The sequence below is a fragment of the Eulemur rufifrons genome, chromosome 2, assembly GCF_041146395.1.
Source record: "Eulemur rufifrons isolate Redbay chromosome 2, OSU_ERuf_1, whole genome shotgun sequence".
NCBI lineage: Eukaryota > Metazoa > Chordata > Mammalia > Primates > Lemuridae > Eulemur > Eulemur rufifrons.
In genome coordinates this window covers 103,452,658-103,468,794 of record NC_090984.1, presented here as the reverse complement: position 1 = coordinate 103,468,794, position 16,137 = coordinate 103,452,658, and the positions used below count along the sequence as shown (strand labels likewise).

Here is a 16,137-nt window from a genome sequence, read left to right as displayed (position 1 = left end):
GAAAGGAAACTAACTCAGGAATGCCTGGTAGTGAGAAACAGGCTCCCTTCCTGCCTCTCAGTTACCTACACTTACCCAAAATAGAGAGACCGTCCACACTTACCCAAAATAGAGAGACCGTCCAACCCATCCTATTTCTTGGAATTCAAAACCTCCAAGGGAATTCTGAATACCAGCCACCCAATCAGCACAGGATCCAGACATGCATGTTTTTTAAATTAGGTTTATTTAGCGTATGTACACATAAAAGAATTTGCCCTCTGATCCCACCCAGCAGAAAACATGCACAAACCCAGGGTATATTTGTGGAGGGAAGGGGCTCCGGCCCCAAGTTAGCGGCTGGGATGGTGCAATCCTGTGAGTCACAAGCCCCAGTCAGGCGAGGACTGAAGTGTTGGGCAGGCCAAAGCCCCCTGCTGCTAGCCCTAAAATAAGCGTGCACCATAGCCAAAGGTCTGTTTGATGCCCTCAAAGTAGTACCGCTGCCAGCCCTGCCGCGTCCGCTCTTCCTCAGGAGCAGGGATGCCTCGGCCTTCCATGCACAGCTCAGTCTCTCCATTCTTATCAATGAAGGTCAAGGTGATGGTGGCAAAGTGCCCTGGGGAAAGGCAGAGGGGGGAGCAGTTTCAGTTTCAGATTCAGGGTTTCCATCTGGAGTTAAGACTAGGGCAAAAAGAAAAACTGGGGGTCACGGCAATAAACCAATATGCTTGCTTACCCTCTGGCCAAGATTTAAACCTCCACTTCATCACGATATGTTTCTCAGGTACCTAAAAATAACAAAGAGCTCAGTCTATAATACAGACTTACAACGTACCCAATCCCAGCTAGGATTAGCCATGTGCCCTTGCTACAGAGTCTGTCATCTGTGCAGTATTACTTACAAGAGAATTCAAATCACACCTTTCTTTTGAAAATTAAAACATGGTTTTATTAACAGAAGAGTTTAAAGTCTTAAATTTTACCTACAGACCCGAGAAAAGGAGAAATGTCACTCATCTGACCAGAGAGAGGATACAACCTGGGTCCAGGGCCAGCAGATACTCACCAGATCAGTAAATTCCCCGGAGACATTGCCATCTACCATCTGAAACTTCCCGCCTTTGTCTGCTTCTAACATTGCGGGAGCATGGGTAAAGGCTTGTACTAGCTGTGAGGGCGGGAAAAACACAGGGAGAAAATAACATGGTTCTCAGTCGGACCCAGGGACAAATGCCGGCTGAAGACTGAATGCCTCAACTGTCATCTCCAAAGATGCCGCTCTGCCCAGTGGGTCTCCCTCTATTCTCTTCCACTACAGATCAGTAATTCTTTCTTAACCCATGATGCCATGACCTGGGACCCATTTTTCTAATAAGATTGATTCAGTGGGTCCCACTTCCGTGACCCAAAACTAGAACACAAGGAAAAAAAAGAGAGGGAGGGAAAATCCACTTTAATGAGTGGGTTGAACAAGGTTGTTTTTCTTGTGCCTCTACTTACACCAGGAATGCCTCGTGGTTCCAGTCATCAGTACCTCCCCTGCACGCCGCTGAGGGGGTGTGCCCATAACCTAAGTCACCTACAACAGCAGATGGCGTGCGGCCTGAAGGGTAAGATCTTACTTACCTCTTGGGTGGTTAACACTCTATAGAGCTCCTCTGGTGATGTCAGGAAGGTTTCTCTAAGGGTGATTTTACAAGTGGGGATTTTGACACCAACAGGTCTGGCCTGGGTTTTTGAAGGAACAGCCTTGGCCTGTGAAAAAGGCAGTGAAAATAGAGAGTTTACAGTAATGGTACAATCTCAACCAACATGGCTTCAGGGACAGATCTACCAGTCATTCTCACAAAAATTTTCACCTCCAACCACTCTAGGAGGAAGACTCTCATTCTCATTTCTATGCTTAAATAGCTAGCACAATTTTCTCCCCACTTTCAGAATATCCTTCACTGTGCTGACAAAAAACAACAAGGCTCCAAACCAAGTGCTGAGCCTGAATCAGTTCCATCTCTAGATAAAACATCTGTGCACCCTGCAAATGGGAGATTAATTTCTTTTTTTTTTTTTTTTTTTTGAGACAGAGTCTGGCTTTGTTGCCCTGGCTAGAGTGAGTGCCGTGGCGTTAGCCTAGCTCACAGCAACCTCAAACTCCTGAGCTCAAGCGATCCTCCTGTCTCAGCCTCCCGAGTAGCTGGGACTACAGGCATGCACCACCATGCCCGGCTAATTTTTTCTATATATATTTTTAGCTGTCCATATAATTTCTTTCTATTTTTAGTAGAGATGGGGTCTCGCTCTTGCTCAGGCTGGTCTCGAACTCCTGAGCTCAAACGATCCGCCCACCTCGGCCTCCCAGAGTGCTAGGATTACAGGCGTGAGCCACCGCGCCCGGCCGGGAGATTAATTTCTTGATGACTGAAGTCTAACCCTTGATAACTTGATTAGAGCTCTAATATCAAAGTGAAGTATCAACACCTCAGTGAGACGTAATACTGAAGACTTATGTAAGTGAAGACCATCCTGTGTTAATGCAATCAAGAGACTTTGAAATTCCCAATGGCTTCTATTTGCCCTGGAGTCTACTAAAAATGAATAAAAACCAGGTTGAAGATGAGTAAACGACTATATATTGCAGACTCTAAAAAAAGCACCATGAGCAGAACATAGACTGCTCTGGCTCAGAGGTTAGATCAGCAAGGAGATGAGATGTGGAACTAAGGAGGCAGTATCTCAACTCCCTTTGCAGGCAGCCTCCCGCCCCATCACCATTTACCTTGCGCTCCTCAGGTTTCAGTGCTGGGTGCCCCATCGGGTCTACTGACTCTCCATTCACTGTGGGTAAGATCATGCCCTGGGTGAACTCTGAAAAGATAAAAAGCCCGGCTCATGAAAGTTATTTCTTAGCAGCTGAGATCTGGAGCTTCATTACAGCTTGGCAAACACAGCCACCTTAACCCAAAATGAGGTTATGACCAGAAAAGGAAAAGACTATGTTATTTTACACTTTTAACCTTTGGTCTATGCCAGACAGGTAGCTGAGTGTATGCTTCTGACTGTAGTATGTTCACTGGGATTATTTTAAAAAGCTTAAACCCCAACTCAATTGGAAGCATTACAACTTGTTAAATACATGTGAGGTCTACAATGGAAAAGAGCCAGTGAATGAAGTGGCACTTTGACACTTCAAGAGTGAGTACCCTACCCAATACTTATGGATACCATGTTTAGTGCCTTCCCTCCACTCTTCCTTACCTCTGTAAAACAGCCACACCTTGTTATAGCACTGGAGGACTGGTCCCCTGTCTCCCACAAAAGGTATTACCTTCTATGCTGGTTCCCTTTCACAATCATTATATATACTCAAACACCAAGATCAGAATAAACTGGCAGAAATGGAATCCCAGGGGATAGCTTAAGTGACCTCTACTTTAACCATCTAAATATCCCTGGAGAATGCATAGCAAAGATAGCCTAGGCTGGGCACAGTGGCTCATGCCTGTAATCCTAGCACTTTGGTAGGCTGAGGCAGAAGGACTGCTTGAGGCCAGGAGTTCGAGACTAGCCTGGACAAAATAACAAGACCCTGTCTCTAGAAAAAAATTAGCTAGGCATGGTGGCGCACACCTTTAGTACTAGCTGCTCCAGAGGCTGAAGCAGGAGGATCACTTGAAACCAGGAGTTTGAGGCTGCAGTGAGCTATGATGATGCTACCGCAATTGTCACTGCAGTTCATCCTGGGTGACAGAGCAAGATTTTGTCTTTAAAAAAAAAGAAATCAAGAGAAGACAACAAGACAGTACAGGACTCTACTCAAGTAATAAACCTGGGGATGCCACGTCTTTAGATAGATCAGCACTGCCCAGTAGAAATACAGAGCTGGGCACAGTGGCTTGTACTTGTAATCCCAGATGCTAAGGTGGATGGATCACTTGAGCCCAGGAGTTTGAGACTGTAATGAGCTATGATTGTGCCACTGTACTTCAGCCTGGGTAATGGAGCAAGACTCCAACTCTTTAAAAAAAAAAAAAAGAAAGAAAGAAAAGAAATATAATGTGATCTTAAATGTAATAATGTAATTTTAAATTTTCTAGTAGCCACATTAAGAAGTTAAATGAAGCTGGGTGCAGTGGCATAAACCTATAATCCCAGCTACTCAGGAGGCAGAGGTGGGAGGACTGCTTGAAGCCAACAGTTTGAAAAGGTGAAATTAATTTTAATAGTACATTTAACCTAATACATTCAAACTATCATTTGAACATGTTATCAATACTAAAAAAGTATTAGTATCTTACATTGGTTTTTTTGTACCAAGTCAGCAAATCCATTGTGTATTTTCTACTCACAGCACATCTCAATTTAGTTACTCACGTTTCAAGTGCTTAACAGCCAACATATCAGACAACACAGCTCTAGATCTTTCCCTTACTCAGACCTTATAAACTGACTTTAAGATGAAATAAGCCCCCTCCCCCAAAATCTTTACCCATTTGTCAAAGAAAGGATTGTCAAGACCCTTAATCAGAGTCTGACAGGTGGAAAACTACCTCCTTAAGGCTTATATAACTACTCAAGGGATACCTGTTTTGAGGGTGCTGATGTAAATTCCCATTGCTTCTCTTAGAAGTTTCACCCCTTCTTCCTTCATTAAGGCCACGAGATTTGTGTCAGGCTCATCTTTGGCAAGGCTCACACTAATCTGAGTGAAAGATCAGAAGTAGGTGGTAAATAACTTGAGGGGCACCCTCATTATGGAATATGGGTGCTGAGCATTCAAATAACTGCTGACATTTCCAAAGGAAATGCACGAGGGTTGGGGTATTCGTACAATCCCCATTAGTGTTCCTTTTTGAGTCCTCTCTGCCAGTGGTGAAAGTTAGAACCCTTTACGTTACTAGCTAAAGCAAAGAAATTATAAATAAGTGCAAGTTGCTCTGGAAGTTTCCAATGGCACCATATACCTAGAAAACCACCTGCAGACTGGGGTTCTAAATGCTTGGACCAAGCCTGGGCTATTAACCTTGAATGATAGGTCATTCTTCTAATCTGAGAATAAGAGGACATGGAGGAATCAGAAGATGAGTTAGGAAGCACAAACCTCCACTTCATCCACGTTGTTTTCATCGGACAAATTGGGGATCTCCACATGTCCTTTGTACTGTATTCCTGACTTAGAAGTACCTGTCAAAAGTAATGCAATGTCATTAGTCTCCTCCTTTGCAGGGAAGGTCTCTGCTCTGGGGCTCTAACTATTGCTCCACTTATGCTTCCTGTGGACAGCAGAACTGATCCTGTTTATTCTGAGAGAACGCCACATGCCAGATGCCAAGATGCAACTAACCCCACCCACCTCAGAAAAAATGTCTTTCCTCACCAGGTTAGTGGAGATCAACCATGTCATTACGGTGTGGGACTGAGAGCTACACAGATGTGGTACTAGCATGAATTCTATCAAGGAGGATTTAGGTCAATAGTTTTGCTAGAACACTTGTTTTGAAAGTATGTATTCCATTGTAATTGATATATCAAGGAATAATTTGATTATAATGAGAATTTCACATTTGCTCAAGTGTGATTTCATCCATGAGAAACACTAGGTGAACACAAAAAACCACACCCAGCTGCACAGGAACACATAAAACATATCTCAAACATCTATTTTCCAAAAAACCCAGTTCACCACATGTGTTACAAGCTGCACCCATCCACATCTGGTAGTGTAACATTCGCTCTGACTGCAGATGACCCTCCTTCCACCACTTCACCATAGCCCTCAGGTCCCCTTCCGATACCCACTTTCACAAGTAAACTTCAGATCTTCTTCATGGTAAAGCACCATGTTTACTGTAGTATATGTACGTATTTTTTTTTTCTTTTTTTACCATTTCACATGTATAAAATAAAACTGGGCTAGCAATTTTTAGTTCTTATATTTTTAAAAGCAAGTCACTGATGAAGTTCTTCGGTGTTGTGTCCCTATTCCCATTCTCCCTATAAACCCTGTGGTTTTTGTTGATAATTTTGCACGGTGCAGTGATTTTTGGGAACACTTATGCTGAGCTATAGCAGAACTGACTATTTTAAAATTAACCAACATTTACCTTCGCGTCTCTAGCCTTAGTTTCTCAATCTATAAAAAGGGGACTGGGCAAGATGATACCTAAGATTCCTTCCAGACTACTATGCTTCAGGTGCACTTTAAAAAACTAACAAAAATCATGGAAAGATGTATCTACTTTCCCAGCTCTTTATGACCATTCACTCGAGAAATGTTTCTCAAAGCACAAATTCATTTCATGCCATGCCCCATACACAGACAGCAGCTTTAGTGCCTTTTTACATTCAGCCTCCCAAGGGTCAGGACCATCCAAGTAGGGCAACTGCATGGCCCGAATTCTTTCCTGATGTCATACAGAAGAGACATTCAACCAGAAGATACACAAAACAGCCCCAAATTATAGTCACACACAAGCTCTTTAGCCTAGTGGTCTAACCTGTTAGATTCATACTGGAGAGAGTAAAAAAAGGATCAAGACTAAAAAACCTCCCTCCCCCCTTTAAATCAATCACAAAACAGATGTAGCTAGAATGAGGAAATATCACCTTATGTGTTCCAACACAGACCAAGGCCCAGAGATACAGTGGCCCAGCCACCTCACTGGTAGGACTCGAGACCCAGAAAGAAAAAATCCACTTAATCAGTAGGAGAGAAATGTCAGCACCCAGTACTCCTTTACAAAGGACTCCAAACCTTCACTATCTGCCTTCTCCCTTCAAGAGTTCATAACTCCTCAAAAACTGTTCTCTCCAGCTACTTAACAGGTCAACCCAAAATATAGTTAATCTCTTCCCTGACAGCCCAGCTGAGACTTACCTGTCCAGTTTAGTTTGATGCTCCACTCATAAAAGAAGATAAGTTTGCCTTTGCGATTGTTAATGGATGCCTCTCCATCAAGCTTATTCACTTCTGTCACCTCACACTTGCCTTCTTCATTCTGCACCTGCACTGCTAGGAACAGTGTTTTCAGCTTATCTGTGGACCAGTTTGAAGCATCCCTCTCTGTCCTGCAAAACACAAACAAAGCTAAGGATTAGCAGTCAAATGGAGGATATACTGTTCTATGCAAGAGGGTGCAAGGTCAAAGGAGGCCTGGCCTTTGTTTGAAAATAACACAACTCTCAGTCCCACTCCAGTATGTCCACAAAACATGTCAAGTTCTTTTAGGAAGACAAGGGGTCATGTACTGTCAACAAAGACAAGTGCTGTAGAGAATGGTATAAACTGAACAGAAAATTATGCTCTCCTTTCTCAGCATGATGGTGCTGGGGATTACTTGACACTTTAACATAGCGCCCCCGTTTGAGCAAGCGGAAAATTGTGCACATGTTGCTGAAGTCAGGAACAACAGGACCACTGAACACAGTATTTGACTACAAGGCCCAGTAAGGAATAAACCAATAACCTTGACCTCATTACTACAGTGTTCCGACCTGTCGGATTCAGACTGCTATAAACTTCCTACAAATTCTATGCCCTCTAGATGGCCACAAAAAACATTTTAAGTTCAGGGCTTCAAAGTAACAAAAATTAGGTCAAATATTCTGTGCACGTCAAGAGAGGAGACAGGCTGAGATATAGAGAAGAAAAATCACTATCTGCCTTTACACTTAGTAACTACTAAGAGAAAATAACAGCAAAAAGAGCTGCAACAAATCAAAATTACAATATACATAGTATGAACAAAGTTCAATGGAGTTCAAAGATAAGGAAACATTACTTCCGGAAGATTTCACGAAGGAAGGCAGGATTTGAAGAACGGTCAGGTTATAAAATCATGATTGCCCGGCAACCTGGAGTTACAACACAACGAACTTAATGGTTCCGGGTAAGAGACTGCACCGTCTTCGGTATCACCTGCAGAACACGTTCTAAACCTTCTCTCGCCATAGAGACTGAGGCAGTGGTCCCTTACAACTGGCTTTTAATTTCACTGTAAGCCACAAAATAGGAATTGCAGCTCTCCGACCCTTCCACAGCAAGCTCTCTACACAATCGAAAGAGGTTTGGGTCTCCCTGACTCCTCTGGCCACGTGCAAGAAGCATCTCCCTGCTCAGGCTGGATGCAACAACTGAGGAGTTATTTTCTTGTCTCCCAAAACCCCTCCTCTGGGTTGCATCCCTCCAAGTCGACCTCCCTCCCCTCAAACACTGAGCAGGTGACTCCGGGAGTGGAGAAGAGGCCTGGGACTACGGAGCCCTGCCACAGGAAGGACCCATCCCCACCTCCAGGCATGGCTGCTTCGGCCCCAGCTCTGTCCGGGCCAAGGTTCCAGGAACCCCGAAACCGTGGCTCGGCCACAGCGCATCTAGGCCCGCTTTGCTGGCCCTCACCAGTGCCAGTTGTTGACGTTGGTGGCGTCCGCCCGCTCCTCCACGATCCAGCGTGGGTCGCCCTCACCCCACTTGGCCATCGGCTCTCCTATCGCACCGCCACCAGCACCCGAGCAGCAGCAGCCACAGCCTGAGGACCGCTCGGTGGTAACTGCCCGGCAGCGTCTGGAAACTACTAGAAGCGGCCGCAAGCACCTCCTTGCTTGCTTTTCCCTCCACCCCCACCCCCTCCCCGCCTTAACTTCCGGCTCCTCCCACCGGGTACTTCCGTTCCAACTCGCCGCACCGTAGGTTCCGCTTGTTCTAGAATTCCTTCAAGCTCCCTCAGGTTATCCGCCCCGAAACCCAACCCCTCACACGACCATTTCTCACCCACAGGGAAACAAAGACCACGTCTCATTGTTTTCCTGGACTCAAAAATTGGCCCTGCTGAGCCTTCTGGGAGTTGTAGTCTTGTTAAGTGACCCTCGGGACAACCGCGGAAGGTCGCTCTGACAGTAAAGGAAATGACCTAGCGCGGTGCGCTAGGGTTTCTGGGGGCTGTAGTCAGGGAGCCCCCGTGGCTCCTCCGGGCCGCGCCTGACAGTAGGGCAGAGGAAACTACAGCTTCCAGCACGCCCTGCGGCCTATTTCTTCATTCGCGTTCTCACCGCCGCACCAAGACTATTCCCTTCCGCCCCCTCTCTGTGTCGCAAAGCTTGACTAGAAAGGCTGGTCCAGCGGTGGCGGAGGCCGGCGCTGTCCTGAGAGGGAGGGCTCGGTGTGGAAGAGGTGAGGGTGTCCCAAGCTCCTTAGGCCGCGTATCTGGCTGACTACGGCCTCTCCACATCTTGATTCTTTTTTCCTCTTCTATGAGGCATCCCCAATCACCCCCAACCCAGGGCCGACTCTCTTCTTCCAGTCGGGGCGACCCTTGGCATCTGGAGTACTCTCGGGGTTGGGGTTGCGAATGAGCCCTAACCTTTGGTTCAGAAGCGGACATTTGGTTCTGAATGAACATTCACTCCTCCAGGGATCGGCCGGGCTCTGGCCACTGTGGTAGATCCGTGGCTTCCTGGACGGTTGCCCGTAGCGTCGTCCTAGCTTAACTCACGTTCCCTGGTCTCAATTCACAAGCCTCACCTATGTAGGCCTGGCTTGGGAGGTGATAACTGAAACCAGTCTAACTTCTCAGTAGTTGGTTTTCTGAGTATCCCGAGGCAGGGAGCATCTTGGTTGTGGGGTTTTTGCTGATCCTTCTGTTTTCCTACGTGTTATCTGTTGTTGCCTTGGATCTATCAACCTACCTTGTGGGCTCTCAGTAAATAGGAGATAAGCCTCTGAAGTGTTTTAAAGCATGTTGAAGCACCTTTCTCAGTGACTCTTAAAATTGGACCTGATAGCTTTCTAACTTCTAGAGCCATTTAATCATCATCTCTACTTCTCAGGCAAATCTAGCTTCTCATTTGGCACTAGAAGTACAGATTGGTGTCAGGTGTCCACTGCCATTGCATGGTTAAAAAAAGGATTCCAGAAATCCTCTGGCAGATTATTGGGTCTGTTAGACACATTCTGTGCCTATCTGTAGATATTTACTGTAGTGAAGTAATTCTCTGCCCTACTTTTTCTGAAAGTGAAAAATAGGTAGTTAGAAGGACCATGTAAGTTAGCGGAAATGGTCTAGGAGCCAGAAAACCTGGATTATAGTCTGGGAGAGGAGCAATTAACAAGGTGCGTTTGATATTTAGCGCTTTTGTACCTCCTTTTCCTCATCAGTGAAATGGAAGTAGAATCTGCCAGGCCTAAATTACAGAGTTGTTGTGAAGATCAAATGAATGATAAAGTGCTTTATGAACAGGCATGTGTGCCAGAGACATTTATAAGTTCTGCGCACACTTTTAGCATTGGTAGCTACTCTCAGAATGTTTGTATTAATTTTTTGGCCGGGCATGGTGGTTCATGCCTGTAATCCTAGTGTTTTGGGAGGCCAAGGTGGGAGAATCACTTGAGGCCCGGAGTTTGAGACCAGCCTGGGCAACATACTAAGACTCCTGTTTGTACAAAAAATAATAAAAATAAATAAATAAAAATATTTCTTTTTAGCTTTTTCCAAGGTACTATGACAATGTATTAATAATAAAAGTTAATACTGAGCATTAATTTGTATCAGGCACTAAGCACTTTACATGTATTAACTAGCTTAATCTTGATAGAAATTCTGTAAGGTAGATCGTCTGTTATGCCCATTTTACACATGAAGAAACCAAAAGAGAAAGATGTCAGCTATTCAGTACTAAAAGGAACCAACATGTGATATTTACTTTCTGCTAGGTACTTTTACAAGTTTTTCCTGAGACCTATTTATTCTTCAGTGCAACCGTGTTAGGTAGGGTATAATTTTCTCCAAGGCTTAGAAGTAAAGTCATTTATACAGTTTGCTTGAATGGGAGAAACCAAGATTTGAACTCAAGGCTGCCTGACTACAATGCCTATGCTTGGTACCACCACGAGGGATGATTTCTTTGGGTCTGCCAGCTTTTTAATTTGGTTTTGACTATCTAGAAAAGGATTTTTAAGCAACATCTGGGTTCAGTATAAATCAATTAGTGATATCTGCATGGGAAGGGACCAGATAGTGTTATATTAATAGAAAGTGCCCACGATACCTTTGCCATTCGTATATCCCCTGAGTTGAAAACAAAGTCAGGAAATGACAGAGTATGTTAAGGGCTGTCAGAAGCCTCAACAGGGCTTCCATAATGCGTGTTTTCTCAAGCTTTTATTGATAAAGATGCTATTGAAATGAAAGGAAAAGCAAATTGATCCTTCAGAATTTGACGCTGTTCAGCCTTTGGAATTATTTTTGGTGCTGTGAAAGTTTTGGTACCTAGTTCCTGGCTTAAACCATAGTTTTTATTCTAATCCTGGTGGCATTGATAGTTAGTAATTCTAGGGCAAAACTTGTTTTTGCAGGGTGAAATCTAATTTTAGAGTAGTTACGAGAGGGCCTTGTGGTCTTTTAACTAATTCTTTATATACTTTCATTTATTTTTTTGCCATGCTCTCATTTCCTAAATTTTGGCCAACACTTTAATAAAATAATCATGATTTAAAGATACAGGCAAGATAATTCTCCTTTTGATTGCTTTGCTTTCGTTCTTTCAGGCATATAAAAAGCATACATAAAAATAAGATATTTGTCCATTTTATTCACTGGAGTATTCCCAGAGCCTAGAATGGTACCTCAGAGATGATGCTCAGTAGATATTTGTTGAGTACATCCATGCAGTTTTTGTCTCTTTGGTGCATGCTTTGATTGATCTTTATGTATTTAGCAAAGTTTGTGATGGTTTCTTATAATATTTGCCTGCCTTGTACTGTTGCTTTTATACCTACCTATGCTGAATACTCCAGCGCTGTTGTAGGGTCCTTCAGGAGAGGGATCGTGTCTTGCACTTTTTTATATCCCTTACAGCATCTAAGAGAGTGAATGCCTTAAACAAAGTAGATGCTTTAGGCACAAATGATTGCTTCTGGGTAGTTAGAGCATCAAAAGTATGATTCGATCAGTTGGAGACCCAAGGATCTGATTTATGTTTCAGGTTCAATATTCATTTTACCAGATTCTTTTCTATATTTCTGATTTCTGGGAGCAGTTAGTAGTGACGGAACCTATAGCTTTTGGAGCTCTTCTACAGGAGACCCAGAAAGGGACTTTTATCTGTTTTCCTCTCACTCTAGATGAATCGGACAAAGGGTGATGAGGAGGAGTATTGGAACAGCTCCAAGTTCAAGGCTTTCACCTTTGATGACGAAGATGATGAGCTCTCACAGGTCAGTTTCCACAAACAATTGCTGAAGGTCATACCCTCCTCCACAGTGTTCTAAAATCCCTTCCCCTTGGATCTTGGGTAACCTGGCTTTTGACCATGTCTCCGTTAGGCTCAGAAATGTATGGGGTCAGATCTTTAGAAAAGCCTTCATGGAGAAAAGCCCTCAGGGAAGAGCCAGAAGGATTGTAAAAACCGACTCTCTGCCTTTCTTATGATGATTCATTCCTTTCATTATTTTTTCAAGAACCCCAAATCTTTTATTCATGTGATATAATTTTTTATTTTTGAAAGATGAACTGGATTGGAAGAATCGTCTTTATTGTATTTATTTTAAAATGGAGAAACAGACTCATTTTTGGAGAGGTGCATAAATTCACTCAGGTTTACCTAGCAAGTCATTTTCAGGAACATGATTAGAACTTGAAAGTACCTTCGATTCTTCCCTCTTTTGCCACTGGACTATAGTGTTGGCTAAAATATCTAGTAGGCTAGGCTTTAGGTTGCAGAGGGTAAAAGTATTGGCCATCTTCAAGTCCCAATTCCTCAGCCTCTTGGTTGTCAAAGAGTGTGGTGGGAAGTGATGATTGCTTGAGCACCCTGCCTATGTCCCTCTGCAGTTAAAGGAGTCCAAGCGGGCAGTGAATAGCCTTCGAGATTTCGTGGATGATGATGATGATGACGACCTGGAGCGAGTCAGCTGGAGTGGGGAACCTGTGGGAAGTAAGTAGAAGAGGCACTAGGAGGGGATTTGTATTCAGGGTTCTTGTCACTAACGGATACTCCACTTGTCTGTCTCCTCAGTGCTAGTCAGGAAAGGGAATGAGATAAGACTATTTTCAGATGAGCATACATCTGGAAATTTAACCCCGGGAGGATACTTGGGGAAATATAGCAGTAGATTCCATATGACTATCTAGGTCTGCTCTCCTAGGGCTAATGCTTGGCTGGCTATTTCAGTCTCATTTCAGGTGCTTGTTAAAATTACAGATTCCTGGGCTTTACCCCAGAGATTCTTTTCAGTAGTTCTTGGGGGGGGGGGTCCTCAATTTTTAATAAGTACTGCAGGTAATTCTAATGTGTAGTCATATTTGGAAACTGCTAACTTAAATACTTGTAACTGGTTGGCAAAACTGACTTCTTTAGCCATAAAGTCTAACTGCCTAGCTGTTCTATAATACCACTTAACACCTTGCAGATGAAGAGTCCATCTGATTTTTAAGCTGGTTTTTTGGTTTTTTTTTTTTTTTTTTTTTTTTTTTTAAGGGATAGGGTCTTGCTCTGTTGCCTAGGCTGGAGTGCAATAGCAGCACGATCTTAGCTCACTGCACCCTCGAACTCCTGGGCTCAGGAGATCCTCCTGCCTCAACCTGGCAAGTAGTTAGGACTACAGGCTCACACCACTATGCTGTATTAATTTATTTTTTGTAGGGACAGGGTCTCTCTGTGTTGCCCAGGCTGGTCTCAAACTCTTGGCCTCAAGTGATCCTCCCACCTCTGCCTCTCAAAGTGCTGGGATTATAGGCGTGAGCTACCATGCTGGGCCAAAAGGTTTTTTTTTTTTTTGGATAGAAAATACCATGATATGATTTAAAAATCGAAAAAGTATTAAAAGTATACAGTGAAAAGTTTCCCTTCCACAGTTAGGAATCTTCTCAGTTCTCAGTCCCTGCCATCCCAATATATAACTGCTGTTGCTTGGTTCCTTTGTGTCCTCTAAATATTCTTTTTGCATTTGGAAATGCACATAGGAATATATATTCTTACTCCCTTCTTTACACAAGAGGTTGCATATACTTTGCTGTTTTTATGTAATAATAAAGCTTGGAGATCTTTCCATATCAGTATGTAAAAAGCTTTCTCATTCTCTTTTTTTGAGGTAGCAACATACTACATTGTATGGATGTACCATGATTTGCTTAACCAGTCCACTATTGATGAAGTTTAGATGGTTTCCAATATTTTATTGTTAATATTTCTATCAATGGCTTTATATTCTGACCATAGATGAGTAAATGAAAGATCAGTCCTTTAAGTAGAATTACTGTCTGTATTGGATAGCTTTGCCAAATTGCCCTCCACGGCATTATACCAATTTGTACTCCTAACAGCAATGTAGGAGGGTTCCTGTTTCCCCAAAATCTTGCCAACACAGGTTATTATTAAGCTTTTGAATCTTTTTTCATTTTATAGGGATGAATGATTTCCCATTGTACTTTTAATTTGTAATGCTCTTTTCTTTTTTGCTAATCTTCTCTGTATCGCTCCAATTTTAATATATGTGCTGCCAAAACGAACACTAATTTGTAATACTATTATTGAGAATGGGGTTGAGCATCTTTTCATATGTCTGAGACCCATTTGGATTGTCTTTTCCATGATCCATGTATTCATGTCCTTTGCCCATTTTTCTGCTGATTAGTCTATTTGATTCTATCTTTTCTTCCCACCTCATGTTGGCCAAGGGACCAGGGCTTCTGGTGAAAAGGTTTTAGAGTTTGTTGAATGTTAGATGTCAAGGATTTTTTTGTGGATGAGAATTACTAATACAGTTCTTATTGTCTCACAGGTATCTCATGGTCCATCAAAGAAACTGCTGGTAATAGTGGGTCAACCCATGAGGGGCGTGAGCAGCTAAAGAGCCGAAACAGCTTCTCCTCCTATGCACAACTACCCAAACCTACTTCTACCTACTCCTTGAGCAGCTTTTTTAGAGGTAAAGAGTGATGGTTAAAGGGATAGGGAAGTCTTCCTTCTCTTTCTTCATAAAAATGCTGAGGCTATAATTTTCTTTTTTTTTTTTTTTTGAGACAGAGTCTCACTCTGTTGCCCGGGCTAGAGTGAGTGCCGTGGCTTCAGCCTAGCTCACAGCAACCTCAACTCCTGGGCTCAAGCGATCCTCCTGCCTCAACCTCCCGAGTAGCTGGGACTACAGGCATGCACCACCATGCCCGGCTAATTTTTTGTATATATATATTTTAGTTGTCCATATAATTTCTTTCTATTTTTAGTAGAGACGGGGTCTCACTCTTGCTCAGGCTGGTCTCGAACTCCTGACCTTGAGCGATCCACCCGCCTCGGCCTCCCAGAGTGCTAGGATTACAGGCGTGAGCCACCGCGCCCAGCCTTTTTTTTTTTTATTTTTTAAAATTTACTATTTCTTTTTAAAAAAAGATTTTCTGATTCCTTTTTTTTTTTTTTGACAGAGTCTTACTCTATCACCCTAGGTAGTGTGCTATGGCATCAGCCTAGCTCACTGCAACCTCAAACTCCTGGGCCCAAGTGATCCTACTGCCTCAGCCTCCCAAGTAGCTGGGACTATAGGCACATGCCACCACACCTGGCTAATTTTTCTGTTTTTAGTAGAGATGGGGTCTCGCTTTTGCTCAGATTGGTGTCGAACTCCTGAGCTCAAGTGATCCTCCTGCCTTGGCTAGGATTACAGAGTGCTAGGATTATAGGCTTAACCAGCGCACCCAGCCTATAATCTTCATTTACTCTAGAAGAAAAAGATTATTGAAGGGTAAAGAATTAGCATTGGATGTGGCAGCTGGATATTAGGAATGGGAGAAATGAGAGAAATTAAGAAGGGTTGGACTGTATTTCTAGAGCATGATGAACAAAATTGACATTAACCCTTTGACAGGTACTGAAGAAATTTGCCTAGATCAAAATTCCTCCGTACCCCTTGTGCATTGCTGGTGGAAATGTAGAATGATGCAGCCATTGTGAAAGATAATATACCAGTTCCTCAAAGAAATTAAACACAGAATTACCATATAATCCAGCAGTTTCACTTGTAGATATATAACAAAAACAATTTAAAGCAGGGACTTGAACAGATATTTGTACACCAGCGTTCATATGGTATTATTCACAATAGTCAGAAGATGGAAACAACCCAAATATCCATTGATGGATGAATGGATAAACAAAATGTATATACATGCAGTGGAA

General features: G+C 43.1%; 2 protein-coding genes across 3 annotated transcripts in view; one reads left to right on the top strand and one right to left on the bottom strand.

Annotated features, from left to right (window-relative positions):
• Positions 1 to 207: 207 nt before the first annotated feature.
• Positions 208 to 8,764, bottom strand: AHSA1 (activator of HSP90 ATPase activity 1). 2 transcript variants are annotated; one of them, XM_069465167.1, is made up of 9 exons: positions 8,658 to 8,764; positions 6,854 to 7,044; positions 5,078 to 5,160; positions 4,561 to 4,678; positions 2,756 to 2,844; positions 1,609 to 1,737; positions 1,049 to 1,150; positions 719 to 770; positions 208 to 598 (listed from the first exon to the last, which is right to left on the bottom strand). In XM_069465167.1, the coding sequence occupies exons 4-9, from the start codon at positions 4,625 to 4,627 to the stop codon at positions 426 to 428; spliced, it is 612 nt and encodes a 203-aa protein (XP_069321268.1). In that variant the 5' UTR covers positions 4,628 to 4,678; positions 5,078 to 5,160; positions 6,854 to 7,044; positions 8,658 to 8,764; the 3' UTR covers positions 208 to 425. The 2 variants fall into 2 exon arrangements, with proteins under 2 accessions (XP_069321268.1, XP_069321267.1); XM_069465166.1 differs by lacking the exon at positions 8,658 to 8,764 and adding an exon at positions 8,372 to 8,603.
• Positions 8,765 to 9,069: 305 nt separating this feature from the next.
• Positions 9,070 to 16,137, top strand: part of VIPAS39 (VPS33B interacting protein, apical-basolateral polarity regulator, spe-39 homolog) — a 28,245-nt gene continuing 21,177 nt past the window's right edge. Inside the window, exons 1-4 of the mRNA XM_069465165.1 lie at positions 9,070 to 9,142; positions 12,092 to 12,184; positions 12,801 to 12,903; positions 14,750 to 14,896. Of these exons, the coding sequence (XP_069321266.1) occupies positions 12,092 to 12,184; positions 12,801 to 12,903; positions 14,750 to 14,896 (343 nt within the window). The 5' untranslated portion in view covers positions 9,070 to 9,142. The remainder of the gene's footprint in view (positions 9,143 to 12,091; positions 12,185 to 12,800; positions 12,904 to 14,749; positions 14,897 to 16,137) is intronic.